The sequence below is a fragment of the Malania oleifera genome, chromosome 11 (genome assembly GCF_029873635.1).
Source record: "Malania oleifera isolate guangnan ecotype guangnan chromosome 11, ASM2987363v1, whole genome shotgun sequence".
Taxonomy (NCBI): Eukaryota; Viridiplantae; Streptophyta; class Magnoliopsida; order Santalales; family Ximeniaceae; genus Malania; species Malania oleifera.
In genome coordinates, this window is record NC_080427.1 from 47334255 (window position 1) to 47361144 (window position 26890).

Consider the following 26890-nt stretch of genomic DNA (forward strand, 5'->3'; position numbering starts at 1 on the left):
GCTGTCCTCTCTGAAGCTGCAAACAGAAAACTGTGAATCTCAAAACCCCCCCGCCCCTCCTGTATTTTATTCTATTTACAATAATAAAAGGCAATTACATCCATGCCCCTATAATAAATAAAAAACGAGCCGCTGAATCTCTACAGAAATGGACGGCTTGGATTTCTTCAAGCCTTGACACTCCCACAACCGCATTCAGATTTACCTGGGTGGCGCATCAAGGGGGGAAGGTAGCTACCCACGGGGGTTTGGTGCTGCACCGGGGGATCCAAGGAGCTCGTCGTTGGCTGGAGTTTCCATGTTATAAAAAAATATATATATATTTTAGAGGGGTGTCTTCTGCAGTATGCTGCAACTATCTTTACTTTTAAAAAAATTTGTATTTAATGTAATTGTTATTTTAAAGAATTTAATGATATATTAAGTTATTTTAATAATATTTGAAGTAGGAAAAAAAAAAAAGATTATCAATGAGCTTGGATTTTTAAGATTTGATTGTATTATTTTTAAATTCAGAATTTTGAACTTTTAAAATTTTTCTATGACTAAATTTCTAAATGCATGTAACTTAATACTCAGTTCCTCCTAATCACTTATTTCAATTATACTCCCACGTATCATACTATCATATAGAAAAGGAAAGATTTGTGTATGTCTTCTTTAAAAAGATACACGAAATATTAAAAACGTACTCAAACCTCTTTTGAGGTTCAAGAAATCGCACGTTTCTTCCTTAAAATTTGTCAACATATATATATATATATATATAAACTAACCTTTTGACGACTTTAGTCCAAAGGTGACAAGTATAAAAGGAGAGTGAAAATTTTAAAATTTTACAGAAGCCTGTATCTTTTTGCTCAACCTTAAAAAAATTCGTGACATATTTAAAATTTCAAGAGAAGTCTGTTTCTTTAGCCACAAAAAAAATAAAACAAAAAACCCTCGTGAGATTTCAAAAAAAACCCCAAGATTTGATTATTAAAAAAAAAATAAAAAATCATAACCCCCCAAAATTTTGAATAAAAGTAAGCGCTAAAAACCTTTTTCCAAGTGTAAATTTTGAATAAAATTTGAAATGTGAATATTATTGTCCCTTTGCAAATAAAAATTTGATTGTATATTTGGGGGCTTGTTTTTAATATTTGTATAATTTAAGGATATGTTTGTAATTTAATGCAATTTTAGGAGTGCATGTGTAATTTCTTGTATTTCTACCTTCTTATAAATAGGCATATGAAAAGTAGTTGTTTACGAATTTTGAATTGAGAAGTTAAAGTGAGATTTTCACCTTGTATCTCCTAATAATAATAATAATAATAATAATAATAATAATAATAATAAAGAATAAATGCATTTTTTTTATATTTTTATTTTCTATTAAATACTATCAAATACAAAAATTTATTTTAATATTATTAAAGATAAAAAATTAAATGTTAATAATATGTGAAGTAAAAATTTTATTTATAAATGTAATATATTATTCATTTATTTTTTTCACTTTTCTTGATAACCAAACATAAAAATATAAAATCTTAACATTTTCCTTTTCTTTCCCTAATATTTTTTCCGAGTGTAAACAGAGCCTTCGCAGATGTGCAGTCATGTTTAATGGGAGAGGGGAAGGAAGAAAAGGGAAGTGAGGAAATACAAGGGAAAAGGGAAAATCTCATTTAACTACTCAATTCAAATAACATGACTTTTACACTATTTATAAGCAAGCCTAACATACTCCTAACTAAACAAAAATTAAAAAATTCCTAAATACATAATTCTATACTAATTAAACTAAACATATGTCATAAATTAATTAATTAAACACAACATACCTTATCCAAAATTAAAAAATTCCTAAATACACAATTCTATACTAATTAAACTAAACATACGCCATAAATTAATTAATTAAACACAACAAACCTTATCCAAAATTTCCCAAAGGCCTTCTTATTCTACATTGAGAAGACATTATATTTTGTATCATTAACAAATGATCGAGTCCCGCATCGCATTTTCAGATCTTGAATCAGTGTTTACACCTTGAACCCTTAAATTAACAAACCAGATATAATAAATCAGAAGAAAAATTATTTTTATTAATGTCATCGCCTGCTCAGTTTGCGCTTCTTTTCAATTTTTCTCAACCTCTCCATTTTCTCTTCTTCCTCTATCCTTTGAAGTTCTTCCTCATCCTCTTGTCTTCCATTTCTTGCACTGCATCACCACAAAATCACTGGAAAAACCATAAGTACTGCAGCAGAAAAACGAATATGATGCCCAAAAGGTACATAACTTGGGGAAAAAAAAAAGTAGCGGAGAGCTTGAATATGCAGAGTTCCAAATCCAAAGTATAAAATCCATAATCCTAAACAAGGTGATTTGAGATAGAAAATGAGAATTTGTTTTACCTAACAATTACTCCCCTCTCTCTACACCCTCCCCCAACCCCCAAAAAAGGTAGTAAATAAAGAACAGTTACTTTCTCCACGAAATAAGAGCAAATTTCTTTTGTTTCTACCACAAGGAAGAATGTGAAATTTTAAATCATGTTTCATCTTTCCCCTCCATTAAGCCAACACCCTTCAGATACACAGATGGCAGAGAAGAGGGTTGGCCTGGTGTAAAAATCTCAACCAACCTGACATTATCAGATTGCCTAACTGAACTTAGGGGACCTTGCAGTTGAGTCAGATGGGTTGATCACATTGAGCAGCATGTATAGCAAACAAGTCGACCTGCTGGCTGTGTAGCAAACAAGTCAACCTGCACGCAAGCATTGGTTGTAGCTGCTTCAAATGGAAGTAGAAGGCAAACTAATTGATGAAGAACTGAACAGAAGGAAACATGTAACAGTATAGATGGACAAAGAATCAATATGGTAGCTACAATTGATCCAACACTTTCTAAGACAAGGAGGTAGAACTCCATCAGATTGAGAATTTGAGATAACTCAAAGAAGCAACAATATAGGAAGCACGGATTGTGCTTGGCAGCTACAAGGTTTCCAACTTGCCACACCGTGTTGATGAGGATGACGCTCAGCTTTGTGCTTGCCATTTGGGAAGGGAGAGGCTTAGCAACTGAGTTGCTGACACAGGAATTGGGATGATGGGATCAAATGCCAATTGAGAAATGAAATTGATTTAGGGAAAAAATAGCCTTAGTAGAAAACCAACAACTGAACAAAATATGCTGTGTTACATATATTTCAAATTGACAGAAAATTCAAGCCAAAAGTGTCCAATTTTGGGTTTGCATTGAATGGACATCTTCTTCTTCTTCTTCTTTTCCATTTTTTTTTTTGGCACAGTTCTACAAGTGGAAGGGGAGCTTAGGCGCAAAGGCTTTGAGGCATGGAAACAGCCTTTTGCAAAAATACAAGGTAAGGTTGCATACTATAGACCCATTGTGGTTCGTCCCTTTTATGAACCCTGCATATGCGGGAGTTTTGTGCACCAGGCTCCCCCCCCCCAGGCGTTTTTTAACAGTTCTACACATGAACAGTAATATGCCAGACTTATTTTAAGCAACAAATGGTACACTATATGCATGCATTATACACGTAAGTAATAATATGATAAGGGGATCAAAAAATATTTTCATATAAATTTTTCGTCTACACAGACCTCCTCCTTTCCTCCTTTAGAATATCATCAAAGTTAGCCTCCAAATCACTATCATCATCGTCACGGCTAGCAAATTTATTGGGATTATACCTGAAAAAAACAAGGATAGATGATGATCACATGAAACATAGTAAAGTAAAATATAATTGTGCTCCAGAGTATGTCTAAATTAATATTATATAGTTGCAAACTGAAAGTATGATAGTTTTTAAATTTAGGCTCACATTTTAAAAATAACAAAAACATTAACTATAAATTAAAGCTCCAAAAACAACCAGGTACTTCCCCAACTGCAATGGGTTTTTTCCTCCATTGGTATAAAGCTGCCTTATAGCCCTTGATAGTTAAACAAAATTCCACTATATCTTATTTTAACAGATTTTACTTCCACTTTTTTTTAAAAAAAAAAAAAATTTCCCCTTGTTCTGAATTCTAATGGTGCTAACGACCACTATATTCACTCTTTCTAACCAGTGCATCTAATAGTGCCTCAGATGAACTTCCCAACCAAACCCCATAATCAACACCCGCTTAAGGAAGCAGAGTCCAAAACCCTCATATATGTGATGAGCTCATCAAGCTCTCTTTCCTCAAGATTCCTAAGGCTGGAAATCCCAAGTGATAGTGTCCCCCTCTTTGAAATAAAAAGGAGAGACTAGAGCATTATGAAAGGATTAAAATATGAAAAGTTGAGTGATGAACAACAAAAAGTAGGTATTTGGATGGATCATTTCAACCCAGCTTGGAGGCCTATGTTGAAGAATAGGGTCAATGGATTATTGGATTCTAAATTCAGATGTGCTTAGTTAGCTGTTCAATTATGTGCGTTTAGTTTGCTTGCATCAAGATTATGTATTTTGGGGGCTTGCTTGTAATTTAATATAGTTTTAAGGTAAATTTGTACGTGAAATGTATTAGAGGCTTGTCATAAATAGTGTGTGAAGGTCATGTTAATGTTGGTTGTTGAATTTGAATTTGAAAGTGAGCCTATGGTTCTCTCTTGTATCTCCTCTCTTCCCTCTTCCTTGTCCTCCTCCTTCCCTTCACTCTTACATTCTTTCTAACCTAAAGATAGGTCTCTTCCTCTATTTATAATACATATTAAATACATTCTAATGACAATAATACCCTTATTAATTCTCACTAATTAACAAACTAACACACTCAATAATAATAATAATACTGAAAGATATAGATAACCTCTACTACTCCCCCTCAAGCTGGAGCATAAATGTTATATGCTCCTAGCTTGTTACAAACGAATTTAACAAGAGCACCCCCCAACGCTTTGGTAAAAAAATCAGCAAGCTGCATGCTTGACTTCTCATAAGCAATTGTAATGAGCTTCCGCACAAGTTTCTCCTGAACAAAGTGGAAAATAGCAATCAACTTCAATGTGCTTCATCCACTCATGAAAGATCGGGTTGGAGGCAATACTAAAAGCAGCTTGATTATCACACATCAACTTCATAGGCTGAGAATGAGAAAAACCAAATTCTTCCAACATGTTCTTCAACCAAACAAGTTCACAAGCACCGTGAGCCATAACTCTATGTTTTGGTTCAGCACTTGGCCTTGCCACCACAGTTTGTTTCTTACTCTTCCAAGAAACCAAATTACCACCAACCAAGATACAATCCCCAGTGGTGGATCTCCAATCGAAAGGCAACCCAACCCAATCTGCATCTGTATATCCATGAATATAAGTGTGACCTTGATCACGATATAAAAGACCTCTACTAGATGAACCTTTGAAATATCTCAAGATGAGAGCTATTGTGTCCCAATGACTTGTCCTCGGAGAATCTATAAATTGATTCACAACAATTGTAGCAAAAGATATATCCAGTAGAGTAACTATAAGATAATTCAACTTTCCAACAATTTTTTGGTATTATCCAAAGGATTAGGTAGCAAATCACACATATCCAACATTAACTTGCTGTTAGGATCCATGGGTGTATCAATTGGTTTTGATCCAAACAAGCTAGTTTCATCCAAAAAATCAAGAACATACTTCCTTTGTGACACAACAATTCCGATACAAGATCTAGATACTTTTATACCCAAGAAGTATTTCAACAGTCCCAAATCTTTGGTCTGAAACTTAGACTGTAGAAAGTTTGAGACTCTGATACCTTTATCATTATCATCTGTAATAACAATATCATCCACATAAACAACAAGAAAGATCCTACTCGATGAAGTATGATGATAAAACACAGAATGATCAACAACACACCGTCGAAGACCAAACTCAAGTACTACAACACTGAAACGACCAAACCATGATTTGAGAGACTGTTTTAAACCATATCAAGCCTTCTGAGCCGACACACTAAGCCTGACTCCCCCTGACTAACAAACCCAAGAGGTTGCATCATATAAAACTCCTCCTCAAGGTCAACATTTTTCATGTCTAGTTGATGTAGAGGTCGATGAAAAGTAGTAGCCAATGAGATAAACAAACGTACTAATGTAAATTTGGCAACTGAAGAAAAAGCATTAGAATGATCCAGACCATACACTTGAGTGTATCCCTTAGCAACAAGACGGGCCTTTAGACGAGCCATGGAACCATCAGGGTTGACTTCACAGTGTAAACCGAGCGACAACCAACCACAGACTTCTGAGGAAGAAGAGGTACCAAGTTCCAAGTGCCATTGTCATTAATGTGTTCATCTCTTCGGCCATAGCATCCCTTCACCTAGAATGGGCTAAAGCTTTCGAAACAGATTTAGGAAGGTTGGTAGATGATAGAAATGTAACAAAACAATAATAGGAGAGTGATAAGGAGTCATAATAAACATAGTTGGAAATGGAGTGTTCGGTACATGTGCGTTTACTTTTCAGAATAGCAATAAGAGAATAAACATCATGGGAAGTATGATCATCAGACGAGGAAACCAAAGGCATGGTAGTAGAAACTAAAGGGGGCTCTCCTCCTTGGAGCCGCTGTCATGAATACACCTGCAAATTAGGATGATCAATACAATAAGGACTCGAACTATATTGAGACTCAGATGGTTGGTTGAGCAAGGAAAGCAACATAGAATCTAAAAGATTAGGCAAAGGAAGAGGCTTATTGAGCTCAGAAGCGCTAAGTGACTAGGAGTAGTAAGGTGTAGACTCAAAGAAGGTAACATCGATAGAAACAAAAAAAAAAAAATGCAACACAGGACTATAACAACCATATCCCTTTTGAGTATATGAGTATAGACACATTTTATAGCACGGGGATCCAACTTATCCACCTGAGGAGTTAGTTAATGAACGAAGGACATAGACCCAAATATACAAGGAGTAAGAAAAAATAAAGGTGAATTAGGAAAAAGAATGGATTAGGGAATTTTTTCACTAAGAACAAAGGACGGCAATTTCTTGATCAGATAACAAGCAATAAGTACAACAACACTCGAAAACACTTTAGGTACATGCATTTGATAAAGTAAGGTGTGAGTGATTTCAAGAAGATGTCTATTTTTCCACTCTACAACCCCATTTTGTTGAGGAGCATGGGTACAAGATGATTGATGAACAATACCAAACTGAGTCATATAAGTAGTAAATTATGCACTGAAAAACTCTTTAGCATTATCACTTCGAAGTATTCAAATTGAAAAACCAAATTGAGTTTCATTTCAGAAAAAAAAAAGCACAAAATACATGAAATAATTCAAAACAATCTTTTATTACATATAACCAAGTCATTCTTCAATAATCATCCATAAAAGCTACAAAATTCCAAAAACCCAACTTGGACACAACCTTATTAGGACCCTAGACATCTAAATGAACTAACATAAAAGTCTTGTAGCCCATTTATTGACTGGGGAAGCGAAAGAAGCATGATGCTGCTTTCCCAACTAACAAGACTCACAATCGAGACAAGTCACAAAACTCAAACTAGGAACAAGACATTTTAACTTTTCCAATGAAGGGTGACCCAAGTGACGATGAATTTGAAAAGGTGTGGGGGCAGTAATAGTGCAGGCAGTAGAAGGAGATAGCGACTCAAAGTGAGACAGTCCACAAGCTTCACGCCCTTCTCCAATCAACTTCCTCGTTTTTGAATCCTGAATAACCACATAATCCAAGGAAGAATGTCACTAAACAATTCATGGATTTAGTAATTTTTCCAACGGACATAAGGTTGAAAGGAAATTTGAGAATATATAAAACCGAAGAAAGAGAAATAAAAGAAGAGGGATTATAGTCCTAATTCCCTTGATTGCAGTAGATCCTTCAGCAAGAGTAACACAAGGTAAATTTTTAGGATATCGAAGAGTGGAAAAAAAGCTAAGTATACCTGCAATATATCAGTGGTAGTTCAGTCTATGACCCAAGGACTAGGATGACAAGTACTAGATGGTAGATACATTGTGTGATTACATGTTTGGGCAAGAAATGCAATGGGAAGAGAAGCTTGTTGTGACGTTTGACACTGCTAGAACTTGGAATACTCTTCTTCTGACATAAAAACAGTACATTGCCCCCCACTCGACTCCAAAGGCGAGGAGTCGGTGGTGGCTACATTAGCTGCCCCAAAGGTGTGAAGTCAGTGGTGGCCGCATTGGCAACACGTAAAGGTTTGCAGTGAAGATCCCAACACTGCTCAATGGTATGATTATTCTATTCACAATGAATGCACTTGCGAGGAGTACCTCTGCCTCGTCTGTCCCTACCACTATGATCACTCAAAGCACCACAATAACTTTTTCGGTTATTTGATAGAGAACTAGAATCACCCTGTGTAGTAAAGGTTGTCCTCTCAAAGCTAGATGCGAGAGCAGGAGAATGCATGCTAAAGGAAGCACGAAGGACATAAGAATAAACATAGGCAAATGATGGCAGCTCAGCACTACTGAGTATCTAAGACCAAACTACCTCTAACTCAAGTCTCAAGCTTGCTAGAACACGAAGAACTGTAATCTGCTCCCTTTGCTTCTGCATCTCACAAACATCGACAGTTATAGGTTGCACGACATTTAGCTCCTCATGAATATGCTTCATCTCTCCAAAATAATCTGCAATGCTCCTATCTCCTTGTTGTAACTAAAAGTATTCCTGGGATAAATCATATACATGTAATGTTACTGGAGTATAGAAGTCTGACATAATCCCAAATCTCCTTGCAAACACAATGTCCAATCTGTGGTTCAATTGAATTCCATAGAAAGGAAACAATCAAGGCATCTTCCTGAACCCACATGTCTTTTCTCTTCTCATCAAAAGAATCAGAATGGAGCAAGTGGTCAGATTTCCCTCGTCCTGCAATAAATTCGAACAACTTTAGACCGTTGAACATAGTTCTTTCCATCCAACGTTTGAGTCGTTATTTGTGGCAACGATGTAGGAAACAAATTTGTGGGATTCATAGATTCCATCCCAATGGACCAATTGACTAAGAATATTTAAAAGGAGGTTCCATGGTGTATGCTATTTGCAAATGATATTGTATTAATTGACGAAACTAGGGACGGAGTAGAGGTTGAGTTAGAATTATGGAGAGAAGCTTTGGAATCTAGAGGCTTTAGGATAAGTAGAAATAAAACAGAATATATGAAATGTAATTTTAGTAATGATAGGAGGAATATTGGAGACAAAGTTAAGCTTGATGATGAAGAAATAAATAGCACTTGTAGATTTCGATACCTTGGATCTATTATGCAAGCTGAAGGACAAATTAAAAATGATGTAATGCATAGAGTTAAAGCAGGTTGGGTAAAATGGAGAAATGTTTCAAGTGTGCTATGTGATCGTAGAATACCCTTAAAATTGAAAGTGAAGTTTTATAGGACAGCTATAAGACCAGCTATGCTACATGGATCGGAATGTTGGGTGACGAAAAAACATAATATCCAAAAAGTAAAAGTTGCCGAGATGAGAATGCTTAGATGGATGAGTAGTATAACATTGAAAGATAAATTAAGGAATGAACACATTTGTGGTAAGTTAGGTGTAGCTCCTATAGAAGATAAGATAAGGGAGGGACGACTCAGATGGTATGGACACTTGCAACGTAAGCCTTATAGTGCACCTGTGAGGAAGAGTGACTTAGTTACTGTGGGGGTCAGTAAAAGGGGTAAGGGTAAACCTAAAATAACTTGAGAGGAGATAGTGAGTAAGGATTTAATATCCTTGAATATATCTAAAGAAATGGTCCATGATCGCATAAATTGGTGGAAAAGGATTCATATAGCCGATCCCACTTAGTGGGACTAAGACTTGGTTTTGTTGTTGTTGTTGTTATAGATTCCATCCCAACACTCACAAATAAGCAATTACACTGAAAACAAGAACAAAAATCAAAACTAATCGGGACAATCACAAACTATGTGAAGCACTGACAACAATAGATGAGGTGAACAACTCACCAACGGATATCGAACTGCCACAGCACTCACAAATCAGCAACCACACCAAAAACAAGAAGAACAATCAATAATCGAGACAATCACAAACTATGTGAAGCACCGACACAACCACAAATGAGGTGAACAACTTACCAATGGATATACACTGCCACAGCCTCACAATTGAAGATATGAACGCTGCCACAGCTCCAAAAAACTCACAAACAAGCCTTCACAAACCCTGAATAGAAATTAACAGAATACCACAAGTGCATGGTCGAAAAAGGTTGAATTTTTAAGCAAAAGACTGGCCTAACAGCTTGATAATATAGCGTAAAGAAGGAATTAGAGCATGGCAGAGGAAAAAAGTTAAAAAAGTGGCCGCAACTTCACTCACGTGTCGGTGCATGGGGTTGGCCCTGCCGGGATTTGGCCAGCACGTGAGGGCGCATATGGTGTCCTCTGGCGATGGGAGTTTGTGGGGTGGATTGTCGGGGGGAGTGGTTCTATTTATGGGTATATGGTTGCATTTATGAAATAATATGGATAAGGAAAGAACAGCCGGGGGAATGGTATTTTCCAGCGACAGCTGAGGGGAATAGGGTTTAGGTTGGATCAAACTTTGATACCATGTTAAGATTTGATTAAATGAATGACCCAACCCAAAGATAGGTCTCTTCCTCTATTTATAATACAAATTAAATACATTCTAATGGCAATAATACCCCTTACTAACACTCACTAACTAAAATACTAACACACTCAATAATAATAATAATAATAATAATAATAATAATAATACTTAAAGACATATATAACCTCTAACAATGACTTCCCCCAAAAACATTATGGAACAAACCAGAAGGAGAAAACTAAAATAAAACAAAGAAAAAAAAAAGGAAAAAAATCAAGCCAAAAGATTCCTCCAATCATGCTGAACTTCCAAAAAGCTAACTCCCTAAGAAAACCTAAAACCAATGCACCACAAGAGGCCAAGTAGTGAATCTCTTCCAAAACCAGCTGCCAATTCAATTTGTTCCCTGAAAAGATCATGCCTTATGGTCCAAGCATAAACCCCACAACGCTGCAAAAATACGACATTTCCATGATAGAGCCCTATCCCTTCTCCTCCCAAAGCCCTCCAATGAAGTAGCGAACAGTTACTCCACTGATATAGGACAAACCCAATTCTCCCAAGACACCAAATTACTTATTCCAAACCCTCCAAAGAAAATCACGATGCAAAAAGAAGATGAGATGCTGTCTCAAAATTCTTATAACAGCACACACAAACATGTGGAGAAAGAGCCTTCAAAGGTCTCTTGATTTGCAACAAACTATTGGTATTGATTTTATTAAGCACAACCAACCAAATAAGAGCCTTGAATTTTGGGGGTACTTAGGGCTTCTAAATAAATGAATATAGAGGGAAAAAAGAATTGGAATGGATCAAGAACTCATAAAAATGATTTGCGATAAACCCCCAAATGATCCAAACACGAACATGCCTACCTGAAGAAAGATAACAATTATTCAATAAAGACAAGAAGGATGATAACTCCACCAGCTCTCTATCCTTAAGAGATCTCCTAAAATGAAAATCCAAGGAGACCAAAAGGTTGACCAAATCAACCACAAAGAAGGAAATAACACTATTTTGCCTTGAGGTCAAATGGAAGATGTGGAAAAGATATCATTTCCCAATCACAAGTATTTCCAAAAATGGATCTGAGAACCCCTACCCACCAAAAATTTAGAGTGAGGAGCGAATAAGGATAAATTGAATCTCCCTGGACTCTCTGAAGAACATCATAAACTAACACTACCATCTCTACCATTCTCACTTAACCCAAACTTACTTCTAGTAACTCTATGCCAAAGGGAAGAATCTTCTAAGGGAAAATGCCATAACGATTTATGTAAGAGACCGGAGTTTTTAGACACCAACTTTCCAAGACCCAGCCCCTTCATCATGGCTGCAAATCTTTGATGCTGTCCTGCATCATTTGCGCACCCCCCCCCCCCCCAAAAAAAAAAACCCAAACCCAAAGATCCTCCCAAATCCAAATGAAATTGCCATTATTTGCTTTGAAGCAAGTAAAAGGAAAGAAGAACTAGGCAACCTTCATAAGGGAACTTCCAAGGACTTGCATGACAAACATTAACACTCCCCTGTGAGGATTATGACCAGGTTTCTAGGAGAATTCTTGATATCTTAGATTGTATAACTCAAGCTTCTACCAGTGCTCAATTCCCCATGGTTTCTCTAATTTTGAATCCCAATACTACTACAAAAGTTAGGTGTTTACCAATTTGAATAGGATTGGTGTACATCTCTGTCTGTCCGTCTCTAGATGTGTATCTTTCATAGTGTTTATGGGTGTGATGGTGAACTACTATTAGAAGAATTACGAGCACATCATTCATTAGATACTTTTTATGAATGTCAACTAAGTATCATACGTAAATTGCTCCCGACTGCTTAATCATTCAATAACCATAGTCATTCTTTGATAAATGATCACTATGAATTAGGCAGTAGAATTTTATCAATCCTATATAGTTACACTATGTCTTTTCCTTAAGATGCCATCTCTCGTTTCTAAGGCATCAATTGTCAAACATGGCCACATCAGTGTAGCTGCTGTTGGAAAAAAAAAATGGTGGGTGAGCCCAAGGAAAAATTTTGTTCTAATGGTCATGAAAATATGGGAAAGAGAGTCATGATTAAGGTGTGATGATTTGTTACCGGCACTAATGTGGGATAATAGGATCAAGTTATGAAGGGGAATTTTGATGGTGTCGATTATGCATTGGTCCTGTTAGATTTATTAGACAAGGTCTGAAGCTGGTTGCTCTTCGGGGAAAAGAACAGAAATCTCATAAATTGGAGAAAATATTAGCTAGGAAGAGCAACTAGCAAGGGGAAATGAACAATTTGAAGAGCTCCATAAATTACAATGGAGAAGAATTAAAGAGGGATTATCTTAACCAAGTGACTTATTCCATACTAATATGTTTCCAAGTTGATTTTTTTCCCTTTGTTTTCCACTACTTTGAGGACTTCTTGTCCTCTTCTAGAAGAAAAGCAATCACCATGTAAAATGGCATTGAGTAACAAAAAAGCACAACAATTACATGACAAGATGATAAAAATTATAGACTTTATAGACGAAATATGTTGGTAAACAACAACCAAAATCAGATAACCACTAGTGGGTTTTTAAAGATGAATTTTCTAACTTGGCAACCATCTTTATACACACAAAAAATGATAAAACCGTCCAAGCATGATGATAAAGTAAAGGAAAATGCAAAAAATAGAAGAATCAAGGAAAAAGGAAAGAAACTTTACCTAAACATTTTTCTGATCATACTGATAGCCCGCCCATCCTCATCATCATCTTCATCATCAGAGTACTGCCTGACATGCTTTTTCTTATGACGGTGCTCTTCTAAACTAGCACGTGATGAAATTTGCTTTAAAGGCTTGTTCAACTACTATAATCAGCAAAGTTGAAAATATCAGGCAATCCTTTATACTATTTACAAAATACCAAAATCTTAAATGTGGATGCAAAAGAGAAAAAACATAGGTGCCACAGGGTAGTGTGGCCCCCTAAAATAAAACCATGTCACGTATGCTTGTGCATCATCACACTGCTTACATGGCAGTTTCGGTAGAGGAGGCACCGTTCCGTGACCTCGTGGCATGCAAGCCTCTCTGCAAGAGAATACCTGAGGCTTTGAAGATGCCATTGGCTGTTTTGAAGCTACTGACTTTTTTGGGGCCATTGACTGCCTTGGAGCTAGTGGCAATTTTGGAGCCACTGGCAGTTTTGGAGCCAGTGGCAGTTTTGGAACCAATGGCTATTTTGGAACCACCGGCTGTTTTGCAGCAATTGTTTGTTTTGGCATCATTTTACCCTTGCTGTGTTCTTGAGATTCCTTCTTTGGTTGAAATTGTTGCTTTGGAATAGGTGCATGCACTTTTAAAGAGTTTGGTTTGTGCACCATAGACATGGAATTCTTCGCCCCTACTGCAGAAGCCTTCTTCTCCACAGCAGAAGCTGAGATTTTTGAAGGCAAGCTTTCTGGCCCCATGTGCCGTCTTGGGCCATTTCCATTATTGCTACTGAGCTATTTTCTAGAATCCACTGACATCTTATTAGCCCTATCATTAGAAGTGGACTTCTGGGATCCTGATTTAGGTTGCATTTGACTATTTGTAGAAACTGGTTTTCTTTCTACACGTCCATTGAAGAATTGTTTGTCACTATTGCTTGATGATTCTTTGCTCTTGTTCTTTACGGATGCTTGAGAAAATCGCAAGTCTTCAACATCAGGGAAAAGTGGGGAAAACTCTGTAAGTTCTCTGTATGAAAATAGTATGCTTTGAACCTCATAGACCAACAACTAGATTTGGAGCAGTGAAGAAACAACACACCAGAGTTTGAAATAGTGCCATTTCGAGGTTGAGACTCTTCTGATAGAACTGGAAGCTCTGCATCATCAGACAATAGAAAAGAGTAATCTCTTGTATCTCGAAGCTTCTGGACTTTCATTTTCAACTGCACATATCGGCAAATCCATGACAACAGTTAAAACTTCAACTGTACAAATCGAAAAATCCATGACAATAGTCAAAACAAATTATAGTCCTTATCATAATTACAACATCAATCTAGAACATATTGCCCTTTTTTACCTCATTTGTCACTTTCGGTTGACTGGGTCGAGCAGCAGTTGAAGCAAAGCCATTTTTATTCTGCAGAGGAAGGTAAAACATAATTGGATGACCTACACCCCAAAGTCAGTTGAATCGGAAAAAGCATTTCAATGCAACTGCATTATGCACATCTTCCCACATCTCCATATTTATTTCATATAGAAAGGCCGACTGACCTACAACAAATAAAATCTACTGTCCACACTTGAAACCAACCATGCAACACTTTGGACTTGATCCTTTATTTGATAATTACCCATGTTCTTTTAATATAAGATGAAGGAAAACTATAATGGTCTCCCTGTCAGACAAGGCATCAGCCTCAAGATTTTAAGCATCACAGACTTTTTTACCAATCTAAAATGAAGAAAATATCATGAAATAGTTCAGATATAAAACTTCGGGAAGGGTTCATCAAAGGGTGAATCACAACACTCCACAAGCACATGAGCAACATGTTGAGGCAAAACTCAAATTTGCAGCATGCAATACCCTATACTGAGAAATTCAAGCCACATACATGATGCTGTGATTCGGAAACTTTCGATGCCAAATGCTGAGTTTCTAAAAATGACTTGCTTTCCTGGATTACTCTTTGAGCAATAACTGGCGTTGAAGGGCCAAAGAAGGATCCATAACTGCAGAAATGAGATGATAGATATAAGAAGATCCCTAGAAAAAGTTTGGAACAACAAACCACTTCACTATTTGTACCCAAAAAATGCATGAACACAAAATAATCATTAAACATCACAAAGGGAACACAATGAAACAATCCACACCAATAAACCAACAGTCACCACATACAATCATGTGATCCTGGCCAACCATTTAGGTCATATGTAAAAGCAAGCAATGTCATACTTCAAACCGTAGTTATTAGAATCATACAATTCATATCAATTCCACACCAAATCAATTTGAATCTTACTAGACAATCAAAAAGCAACCAAACCGTTGACCAAATCTATCCATTCACAAAGCTAAGTACTATTCCCCTAACAAGGTGAAGATAAAAGTGAATACAAGTTTAAAACAAAATAATTCAGAATTTTGAACTTCAAAACTTCTGTTTCTTGCTAGGAACTTTAGAAATCCTTTCCCATGTATGAGAGCAGGAAAAGTTACTACCAAATAAAATGCCAAAAATATAATTTAATCTAATTAATATAAGGAAAAAAATTCACATGTATCAGTTCACAAAGGGTCCCTCCCCCCCCCCCTCCCCAAAAAAATCATAATATAATAACATTTACTAAAAGGAAAGGGCAGAAAATATTTGCATACACACACAAAATCCTTTAAGAAATCGGATGATGTATTTGGAAAGAGAAATGTTGGTAATAGGATAAGAAAAATTGATCCTTTGGATAGTATTTATCACTGCATGGTCCCTCTTTCCCAAGTGTTTGAAGGAGAAGCATTTTTAGATAGAGCAGAGAGATGACTATAATGACGGTGATGACAGTAGAGAGATGACTATAATGACGATGATGACAATGTTAATCAAAAAGTAGGCTGCATGCGCACTTGCACCCCCCAGTTCGAACTAAATGTATTACTAGAAAGCTATTTTACCACAAAGGCAAAAGATGAATTAGTCTCACAAATAAAAATATTAGTAATGAAATGGACACATCACTTACTTATCACACGGCAGTTTCTTCCTTTTCTCTTGGCAATTGGCCTGAGCAGAGCCATTTTCCTTCTTCATTTTCTTTCTAAAACCTTCTTTCAGTTGTTGCCTCAATTCAAGATATTCCAATTCCTCCTTGGTAGGTTTTGGAGGTTCTTCCTCTTCATATTCCTCCTCCTCCTCCACCTCCTTAACTCCATCTTCACCTTCTTCCTCCTCATACTCATCTAAATCTTCGATAGTCTGATCATACAACATAAACACACACAAAGAAGACAAAAATGATTAATAGGGCCTTTATTACTAGACAATGACATACAATTATAAAACAATCGATAGGCTTAAATACAGGTCTATTCATGGCAGTCAAATTGAGAATTGAGTCATGAATCATAATCCCAATTTTGGGATTTTTTTTTTGATAAGTAATAAGTTTATTGATATAAAAAATGAACACCAAGTACACAAGGAGTGTACATGGGGTAAACAAGTCAAAAATAGAAATTACAAGAATCTAGTAAATCAAAAACAAAAGAAAATGATTGGTTTTGCAAAGCAGCCAACCAATCCATCAAAGTTGTAAAGAAAAATAGCTTCAGGTTCGAAATGGATCTTTCCTCATCTTCAAAACACCTACTATTTCTCTCCCTCCAAAGACACCACAATAAACAATGAGGGACTATCAACCAAATAAACCCATTTCGATAACGACCAAATCTGCCTTGCCAACATGATAGAAGTCCCACTTTAGATTGTTGCATAACCCAGCTCATTCCAAACAAACCAAACACCATAACCCACAAGTCCATTGCAACCGGACAATGAAAAAAAAAATGATCAACCGTCTCATTATTAAACTTGCACATGTAGCACCAACCCAATATCCAAACCTTTCTTTTTGTAAATTGTCAATCGTTAAACATTTCCCTAAAGCAGCAGTCCAAACGAAAAAAGCTACTCTAGATGGAATTTTTTGTTTCCAAATACTTTTCCAAGGAAAGCCACAATCTTTGGAGCCCATTAAAATACCATAATAACCTTTAACCAAGAAGCCCTTCTCTCTATCAGATTTCCAGCACATCTTATTCTCACCGGACCCCTTCACCAATGCACCACATATGGTATCCATAAAACTAGTCAAGGCCTCTAATGCCCGAAGATGCATGCCCTTAAAGAAACTTACATCCCAAAACAAGACTCCATTATCAAACTTCATAAGCTCAGCCACGCTAGCTTCTTTATCTCGGCAAAATCTATACAAATCAGGATAGCTGACTGCAAGAGACGTCTCACCACACCAATGGTCTTGCCAAAATTTCACGTTAGACCCATTTCCAATATCATATAGAACGTGGCAAGAAGAAGAAGGCCATCCCCGACTAATATTTTTCCACAAGCCAACACCATGTGGACCATTAACAGGCCTAGTACACCAAGCACCCCATTCATAGCAGTATTTCACCTCTATCACTTGCCTCCAAAGAGCAGCCTTCTCCATCCTAAATCTCCATAACCAATTCCTAAGCAAAGCTTCATTAAACTGTCTTACCTTCCTTATACCCAAACCACCTGCAGAAATGGAAGAGCAAACAGTATCCCATTTAACCAAATGGAATTTTGGTTCATCACCAATGCCACCCCATAAAAAATTCCTTTGAAGTTTCTCAATACGGTTAGCCACAGCAGCAGGAATAGGAAATAAAGATAGAAAGTAAGTGGTAAATTAGATAGAGCACTTTTAATTAACGTGACTCTACCTCCCTTAGATAAGTACAAACGTTTCTACCCTGCTAACCTTCGTTCTATCTTCTCCAAAATTGGGCTCCATATTGTCTTATCCTTGAATTTGGCTCCCAAAGGAAGACCCAAATATTTCATAGGAAGATTACCTTGTTTACAGCCAAGGACGTGCAAGAATAAGTCAAAATTAAACACCGTACCAACAAGAACCAACTCTGACTTGCCCAATTTATCTTTAAACCAGAGACCGCCTCAAACCACATAAGTATCACACGGAGAAACAAAATATGATCCAGATCAGGGTCACAAAAAATTAGAGTATCATCCGCAAAGAGAAGATGAGACACCACCAAAGCTCTTCCCTCTATATGCTCCACACCAAAGCCTGACATGTGACCATCATGGACAGCCTTTTTTAACATTCTCCCCTGGGCTTCCATAACCAAGACAAACAACAAAGGAGACAATGGGTCACCTTGTCTCAACCCTCTAGAGCTCTCAAAAAACCCACAAGGAGTGCCATTTATCAGAATGGAGAAACGAACTGTAGATATACAAAAGAAAGCCTGCCGCCTCCATTTGGCAGAGAACCCACCCTGTACTAATAATTGCATAAGAAAACCCCAATTTACATGATCAAAAGCCTTCTCAACATCTAATTTGCAAAGTAGCCCTATCACCCCAGTTTTCAATCCACTACCAAGGCATTCATTAGCAATAAGTACAGGGTCAAGAATCTGCCTATTCCTCACAAAAGCATTCTGTGAAGTTGGAATTATATCTTCCATAACCCCACGAAGTCTGGAGGCTAAGACCTTAGCAATGATCTTATAAACCCCCCCAACAAGACTAATAGGGCGAAAATCCTTTACTTCAATTGCTTCATTTTTTTAGGGATGAGAGTGATGAAAGTAGCATTCAGGCTTTTCTCAAACTGGCCTTTAGCAAAAAAATAATGGAACACAGCCATAAGATCAAGTTTGAGAATCCCCCAGCAAGCTTGGAAGAAAGCCATTGTAAATCCATCTAGTCCAAGCGATTTATCACCATTAAAATTTTGTATGACATAAAAAATTTCCGCCTCCTCAAATGGTCTATCTAACCAATCAGCATTATCACCGGATATTCTTGGAAATACCAAGACTTCTAGGAATGATCAACTAACTTGTTGCTTATAAATTCAAGAAAAATTGAGTGATGTAATAATCAGCAATCACACCTTTATCAGAAGACAAGGCACCATCAACCACAAAAGCTCTCAATACCATTATTTCTTCTATTAGAATTAGCCATTCCATGGAAAAATTTGGTATTTGCATCCCTCTCCTTCAAATGTAGCACCCTAGACTTCTGCCTCCAACTAATCGCTTCTAAAAGAGTGAGCTTTTCAATATCGGTGCGGAGAGTAGCTTGTTCTAACTTTTCCTCAGCTGTTAAAGGATGAGTTTCCTCTCTAACATCCAAGTCATTCAATTTGTTCCAAAGTTGCTGTATCTTAACAGTGACATTCCCAAATTCTGCCTTGTTCCACTTTTTTAAATCCAACTTCAATGCTGCCAATTTCTTAGCTAGTATGAAACTAGGATTTCCTTGGAATGAATAGGATGCCCCCCACTCCTTCACTTTATCAACAAAGTTCTCCATCCTCACCCACATATTTTCAAAGAGAAAAAGAGTTCTACCTCTCCGCAACTCCCCCCCTCCAACAAATGGGGTAGTGATCAGAAAATATTTTGGATAGCCTTCTCTATGAAAATTGAGTGAAGTGATCCACCAAGAACGGAGAGAAAAGAAACTGATCTATTCTAGAAGCAGAGTAAGAATTGGACCAGGTGTAAAGGCCTCCTTCCATTGATATATCCATCAGCCCATGAAAAGATATAAAATCCGAAAATTCATGCATAGCCCGAGTATAACTTACAACCCCTAGTCTTTCTTAAGGGAAGTGAATTATATTAAAAATCACCTCCTAGGCACCATGGCGAATCCCACCAACTAATCAGCCCTGTCAGCTCCTCCCACATTTTCCTACGCCTCTTGTTCAAATTTGGCCCATAGACACCTGTGAAAGCCCACTCAAATTGATCACCTACATTTTTAAATTTGCATGAAACAGAAAAATACCCCACTGCTTCCTCCACCTTTTCTAATACCCTTCGATCCCACTTATAATGAGAATTGAGTTGAATCATGAGTGAATCTTGATATACATTGTTGGCCCACAACTTAAGAGCTTAAGCTTTTAGGTAAAGTGGTAATCTAACATGGTATCAGAGCTAGTTACCAAGAGGTCCTGAGTTCTAGTCTTGTTGCTCGCATTTATTGTGTGGTAATTAAAAAAATAATTGTATTTCTTATAATAGGTGATATTATCATGTTTGTATCTCTCCACATGCAGCCTGACTACATGTGCGGGGAAGTGTTAAAGCTTGATAAACATTGTTGGCCCACAACCTAATAGTTTAAGCTTTTAGGCAAAGTGGTAATCTAACAATGAGATTTGAGACTAATTTCAAAAATCAATTCCACAGAATACATGCACAAATGTACAACAAAGAAAATAAGAAAATACAATGAAAAATGAAGTAGTTTATTGAAGATGGATATATACTAAATGCATAAGAATCAAAAGAATTAAAGATATAATAAACAAATATGTTAAAGAATTAAGAAAAATTACAAAAAAAGAACTTTTGCGATGTCTAAAAATTATATTTTATGTGTACCCTTTCTTTCACAAGAAACTAAAAAAGCAAGAAAATCTCATAAACGAACTTCAACAAAGTGGAATAAAATATTCAAAAAACTAATAAACAATAGATTAATGTTGAGAACTCTCCCAAACTTGTGGACAATCACCACGCAGCTAATCCGTACTATCACAAAACAGCCATTTCTTCTCAATGACAAAACATTCAATAGGATTATGCTCCAAGAGTTGATAAAGGAAACCCAAAATTCAAGTTTGTTTAAACTATTTAAAGAAGGCCAATAATTGTGGTTTCTTTTGTATTTCAAGACAAAACAGTCATAGAGATGGAAAGGAATTCCTTAGTGAAAAAAAAAAGCATTAAAAAAATTTTCTTTTTGGGAGGTGACCAGCTGCTTCGAATCAACTGAATTGATTGATTCAAATCAGTTTGATCTTGTTTTGTAAGTGAATTGATTGATTCAGATACAATTAAGGTAGATCCTCAATTCTCTTATGTCTTGGGGTTGAATTGATTCAAATTGTGAATCACAAAAAAGTAAATGGCATTTCAGCAATATATACTAAAGAAAAAAACCAAAAAAAAAAAAAAAAATCAATCCTAGTATGGCAGGCCAAGTCAATTATTGAATGTGACTCATAAGATATCATTCAGAAAATGATCTCCTTTAAATTTTGTGTTAAATAGTTCAGACTTGAATAAGTTTCAAAAGTAGAAGGATTAGCTTTGAGAAGGCACTGCTCATATAGTAAAGATTTACAGAAGTATAACATTTACAAAAATAATGTCTTTCTTCCCTATTAATAAATTTCTTTGTTTATCTAATTTTTAAAAAAAAATTAAAAAAGAAAACAAAGTTTTGAAAATTGTGATATTTCTAGGGGTTGTTTAACACACTAGTTGTCGGCCACGTGCATCGCAGGTGGATGTTTTTTCAGTAGCATACAACAGGAAGAAATGGTTAAACATTCACCTGAAGCTATGGTTATTAAAGAATGATGATTTATTATTTTGCTGCCAAATATTTCATTGATATTTTTCTCTCATTTTTATGTTTAATTGCCAATAACAAGATGCTAAACTACTATTTTAGACCTGAAGGACAATATACTTTAGGTAAATGAGCGATACATACCACCATCAAGCCTATTCTGATGCATAACTAAGTTGAATTCAAGCATTAGACCATATTGATTATGCATATATGTTTCATAATGTGTGTCAGAGTACACATGAAATAATCTAACCATTTGCAAGCTTGATGACCAAAAACCACCCACTTGCTCGAATTTGGTGCTCAAAGCTTGAGTCTGATCCTGATGATAGGGGCAAGGATTCAAGGCACGCCATAGATTTAAATTCTTTTTTCATATTACATTGAATCAATTCAAATAGACTTATCACAACCCCAAACTCACCCCACCCACACCTCCACACACACACACACATGCACCAACCCCACCCCTACCTCCCCCTCCCTAAAAATCCCTAAATCTTTAAGCAGCAAAGATGAACTAAAAAACCCAAAATTATTTTCCACTTTTCTATAAAATTTGGAAAATTATAAAACAAGGTGCCATTTTTGAAATATTTGAAAAATTAGAAATGAAAAATAAAACTATTTTCAAGCAAATAGTGCTAAAACTGTTTATTGTTGTTAATTTATTTCATACAGATACTTAAAAAAGAAAAAAATAGCTATTTTTTGGGGTTTTGTGGAAAAATAAAATGGAAAATAAAAATTATTTTCCGCAACTAAACAGGCCCTTAGCTACCTAACAGTGAAGATCAAATTGTTTGCAGTTTTATTTAACTTAGACCTTTACATGAAGCACACATTTGAGTCTCTATCATTCACTAAAGTGAAAATTCCAACAAAAAGAATCCCTTTCAAGAATTAGAAAGGAAAGATGGAGTTCCAAGTGTGTCACTGAGATTCTCGTGACTTTCTTTGGTCTGATTTAGGAGAGAATAAGATAGATCACCAAGTTAGTTGAGAGGTTGTTAAGAGATCCAAATCGAAGGGGGTCTGGACCTTGGCTATTTAGTTTCTAAAAATATCTCTCTAATTGGAAATTGGTGGTAGAGATTTCCTTTAGAAGTCAATTTCCTATGGCACAAGATGATAAAAAGTATGGGGTCCATTAGAATAAGTGGGACATGAGGAAATTTCTCACGCAAGGCCCTAGGAGTTTGTTTCTTAGGTTACTTGTTTGTTCTTTCCTCTCACCCACTTTAGTGTGCGCAATGGCAACAGGGTTCGGTTTGGCTAGAGTTTATGGTGCCTCCTCTTTTAAAGATTTCCACTCTTCACAACGCACCTATCAGCTCTTTCATTTCTTTGGAGGGGGGCTTTTTTCTTGGCATTTCCAATTTTTTTAGGAACCTCAATAAAAGAGAACTTAATAAGCTCATCACCATGCCTAAAGTTTTGGAGTCTTTTGTTCCTTCAAATAGAGGTGATCAGAGAGTTTAGGAAGGGAATTAGTCTTTTCTCTACCAAATTCTTTTCCCTCTCCTTCACCCGATCTTTTTCCCAGCCATTTTCCTTAAGACAACATCATCTAGAAGGCTAAAGTTTCTTTTAAGGGAAAAATGTTCATTAGGATTGTGTCCCTCAATAGGATTAATACGCAAGACCAAGTGTATAAGACCCTATAAGGTCAATGACTTCATTCATTGTCGGATGGATAACTATCTTCAGAGTGCTCTCTTATCATGTTTTAGTGAAGCTTGGGTGGCTTCACAGGTCGTGGGGGATTTCCTGCAAGTGAGCAATTGGGGTTTCAAAAATCCAAAAGGGTAGGGTTTTGTGAAAATGCAGTCTTTACTACCTTGTGGACCCTCTAGATGGGTAGGAATTCGAGAATCTTAAAAGAGCACACAACTTCTCCTAGTTTGTCGTGGGATAAAGTTGTGTTTCTTGCCTTTCATTAGGGCTCATTATTTCAGGTTTTCCTGGGGGATGTCAACTTGCAAAGGGAGTAGAGGATAGCTTTTTTGTAATTGTTTATAACTTTTCTTTCACTTCTTTGGATGACATCTCCTCCTCCTCTCTTTGTACTTTGTTTTCCCTTATCCATCAAATAAGAAAGGAGAAAATTACATCATTATAGCAAGAAGAAAACCGATATAATGGAGCAAACGGAAAGCACAATGCAACCACCCCAACCTAAACATCTTCCAATTGCATCTACTCAAATGAAACCTTGTTAGAGGAAGAAAGAAAGGGTAAACCTATTAAATGAACCTCCAAGGACTTTTTGAGGAACTTCTAAAACCCAAATTTACATCCCACCCATTCTTCTGTAATCCAAATTTACTTTTTGTAACTTTGGGCCAAGGAAATTTACCTGCAAGTGAAAAATCACCATATCATTTGGCCAAAAGGGCAATGTTCTTGAACACCCAGCCACTGAGATTCAACCACCCCTCCTCCTTCGACCTACACACCACCTTCCTCTTAACTAAATGATCTCTCCTCTCCCCTCAACATATGACTGAAGATAATCCTTCATGACCCTCTCAATTAAGGCTCTCAAGCTACCCCTCCAGGAATCCTAAAAAGAAAAAAAATAGATAAAAGTACAGAGAAATAGTAGACAAGCAGGCAAGTGTAAGAGTTACTCTAAATAGAATAACAAATCTTTCAACCCATCCAACTGCTTAGCTACCTTCTCTAAATACTTTACAAATGTTTATCAAATAACAATCCATCATGTTTACACATTTTTCAACACATTGTATCCATGCATACCCATTCTAACAATCTAAAATATTTGCGTACATATATAACATGATACTAAATTTATTTAATTTTTTTTTAATCTTGATAAGAATTGTCTCCTATGAGGTTACGATATACTAGCCGTGGGCAAACACTATGTGTGTACTCCACAGTCCTGAGTTTAATGTTTTTTATGAGACAATGGGGGAGATAAGATATTGTGGTTGTAGGTAGTACTTTAAGAAATATAATTTACCAATTACCCATTAACTGATAATTTTATTTTAACTTTAAACTTTTAGAACAAGAGCATTTTAGGAAAGAATGAGGGGAAATGCAGGTTAAAATTTGCCGAAATGTAGGTTAAAAATTGCCTCTTTTCCCTTAATAGTAGAGATAATGTGCACCATATAACCATTCCCCTCAAGATATTAAATTTTACGAACAACATGATATATTAGTAATGTATAATAAATATTAAATAAAAATAAATATAATATGGCAAAGTATTGTCAATTTGTTCAATGTGCACACAGACTAACACTATATAACTTTATTGTAATTTTTAAATTCTCTACAAGAGTGTCGTGTCTCTATCCTCATTGTACCCCCCACTCTATAGATGCTTCTCCCATGTGCATCCAGCCTTTCATTGAGATGCCTACAGAAACAATGGATTGTTTCATTTGAAATTTTTTTTTATACTTCTCAGGTTGAAATAATAGGTTTTAATGTTTGGAACATTTTCAGAACTTCTCAGGCCAACCTTTGGATACTCTTCCAACATTTAATCTTTAATAATATATTCTAAACATATAAGGATGCATTAGAGTATGAGTTTATTCACCTTGCTCATAAAATTCATAAAGCGTGATAATTATAAATGAAAAAACACAACTACTTTGAGTTAAGAAAAAAAAAAATCCCTTAATTATTGACGTTTTTATGAAAGAGGTTAAGCAATAAGAATTTTTACAAAAAAGGGAAAAAAGAAGAAGAAGAAGAAGAAGATGCATTTGTATTTATCATATTTTATGTGGTGTCATTTTTTGTAGCAAAAGAAATGTATTAAGATGGAAGAAAAAAATTACAAGCGTGGTCTATAATATCGTATAATTTTATTTAGCAAGCCCTTGTCATGCCATTTCCTATATAATAAGATCTACTCTATTCTTGTATCTGTGCGTGTGACATACTATTATTCAGTTTCGATGCCCATGGCCATATCTTACACCTGCAAAGAAAGATGCTAATTCTTATACATAACTTTGAACATTTAGTTTCTAAACTCAATTATCATCATATGATATTAATTTATTTTAAAATATATCTAAATTATCATAAAAATTATTTAATTACAACTCAAAATTACTCACTTGAAACCACATGCAAAAGCACACGGCATATTTACTGGTTAAATATGTAGAAAAATATTTAGGGATTTTTAGTTAATTCTTCTTGCTTACTAAATTTGAGTTTTTTTTTTCTTTTTTTGGATAAGCCTTCTTAAATTTGGAATTTATTCAATGTGCCAACTTACCAACTACTCAATTGCCATAATTGTGAATTTGTGATGAGATTACTCAATAATTAATAATAATAAAATTATTTTTATGATTTTTGATATATAACATTGGTTTAACATATGGAATTTTTTGGCTTAAACGATTTTAAACCAGTTTTAGATCATTAAATTATTTTTTTTCCTTTATTGCCCCTTTTTCCTGTTCCTCCCCAAGTTCCTACAGTTTTTCTCCTTCTTGCTTGTAACATTTTTTAGGGTTCATTGTTTTATGCTATACATTTAGACTCGAAAGAGTGAGTTAACATCATTGGATGATTAATCACAAATGAACTTCGATGGGAAGTTGGATATAAGTGTGGGTCCATCTCATGTCGATTCTTGTTCTTCAATTTAGCATTCAAAAGGTGCCATATGTTTCATGGAAGTGGATTTTTTTTCTTGAAACTAAAAAAATTAAACGACACAAGATGACAGAGAGTGAAGAGAACCTCTGCGAGGCTACGGGATCGTGAGGCACTGCCGCGCTGAGGCTTGGTGGCTGCCAGCGTGCCTGGCCACCGGCGACGGAGAACCTGTGCCGGAGATTAGCAGCCTAGAGACCGAGACTCCAAGAAGCATGCGTGAAGTCAGAATCGAGCAATCCTAACCCTAATTCCCAAACAGAAGACCGCTTATATTAGGGGCAAGGATCCTGTGCAACACAGAAAAGTTGATGTAGTGTCCAACCGGCTTTTAAGCGTTTGGTAAAAGCAAATATGATTTATTTATGGATTGATTTCAAATTAAATTTAAATCAAATATTTAAGGAATTAAAATAGTAAAAAAAAAAACATATTC

The 26890-nt window shown here is 36.0% G+C and overlaps 2 protein-coding genes across 3 annotated transcripts; both read right to left on the minus strand.

The window, feature by feature from the left end:
• Positions 1-1935: 1935 nt before the first annotated feature.
• Positions 1936-26682, minus strand: LOC131168330 (uncharacterized). 2 transcript variants are annotated; one of them, XM_058127667.1, is made up of 8 exons: positions 26542-26682; positions 16361-16593; positions 15235-15352; positions 14694-14753; positions 14433-14556; positions 13341-13440; positions 3630-3719; positions 1936-2217 (listed from the first exon to the last, which is right to left on the minus strand). In XM_058127667.1, the coding sequence occupies exons 2-8, from the start codon at positions 16426-16428 to the stop codon at positions 2106-2108; spliced, it is 672 nt and encodes a 223-aa protein (XP_057983650.1). In that variant the 5' UTR covers positions 16429-16593; positions 26542-26682; the 3' UTR covers positions 1936-2105. The 2 variants fall into 2 exon arrangements, with proteins under 2 accessions (XP_057983650.1, XP_057983651.1); XM_058127668.1 differs by having other exon boundaries at positions 1936-2236.
• Positions 16574-18878, minus strand: LOC131167502 (uncharacterized). Its single transcript, XM_058126306.1, has 3 exons — positions 18311-18878; positions 17389-17919; positions 16574-16593 (listed from the first exon to the last, which is right to left on the minus strand). Exons 1-3 carry the CDS (start codon positions 18876-18878, stop codon positions 16574-16576), a joined length of 1119 nt encoding a protein of 372 aa, XP_057982289.1.
• Positions 26683-26890: the final 208 nt, after the last annotated feature.

What these genes read in the sequence shown, in the direction of transcription:
- LOC131167502 (XM_058126306.1), bottom strand. Translation starts at nt 18,878, where the DNA reads ATGGAAGATATAATTCCAACTTCACAGAATGCTTTTGTGAGGAATAGG. An exon ending in TTTAAAGATAAATTGGGCAA is followed by an intron (nt 17,920 to 18,310) that starts GTCAGAGTTGGT and finishes CCATTTCTGCAG; the next exon opens with GTGGTTTGGGTATAAGGAAG. An exon ending in GAAGGGCTTCTTGGTTAAAG is followed by an intron (nt 16,594 to 17,388) that starts GTTATTATGGTA and finishes TTGTATGATCAG; the next exon opens with ACTATCGAAGATTTAGATGA.
- LOC131168330 (XM_058127667.1), bottom strand. Translation starts at nt 16,428, where the DNA reads ATGAAGAAGGAAAATGGCTCTGCTCAGGCCAATTGCCAAGAGAAAAGG. An exon ending in AAGAAACTGCCGTGTGATAA is followed by an intron (nt 15,353 to 16,360) that starts GTAAGTGATGTG and finishes TCATTTCTGCAG; the next exon opens with TTATGGATCCTTCTTTGGCC. An exon ending in CTAAAGGAGGAAAGGAGGAG is followed by an intron (nt 2,218 to 3,629) that starts GTCTGTGTAGAC and finishes GTGGTGATGCAG; the next exon opens with TGCAAGAAATGGAAGACAAG.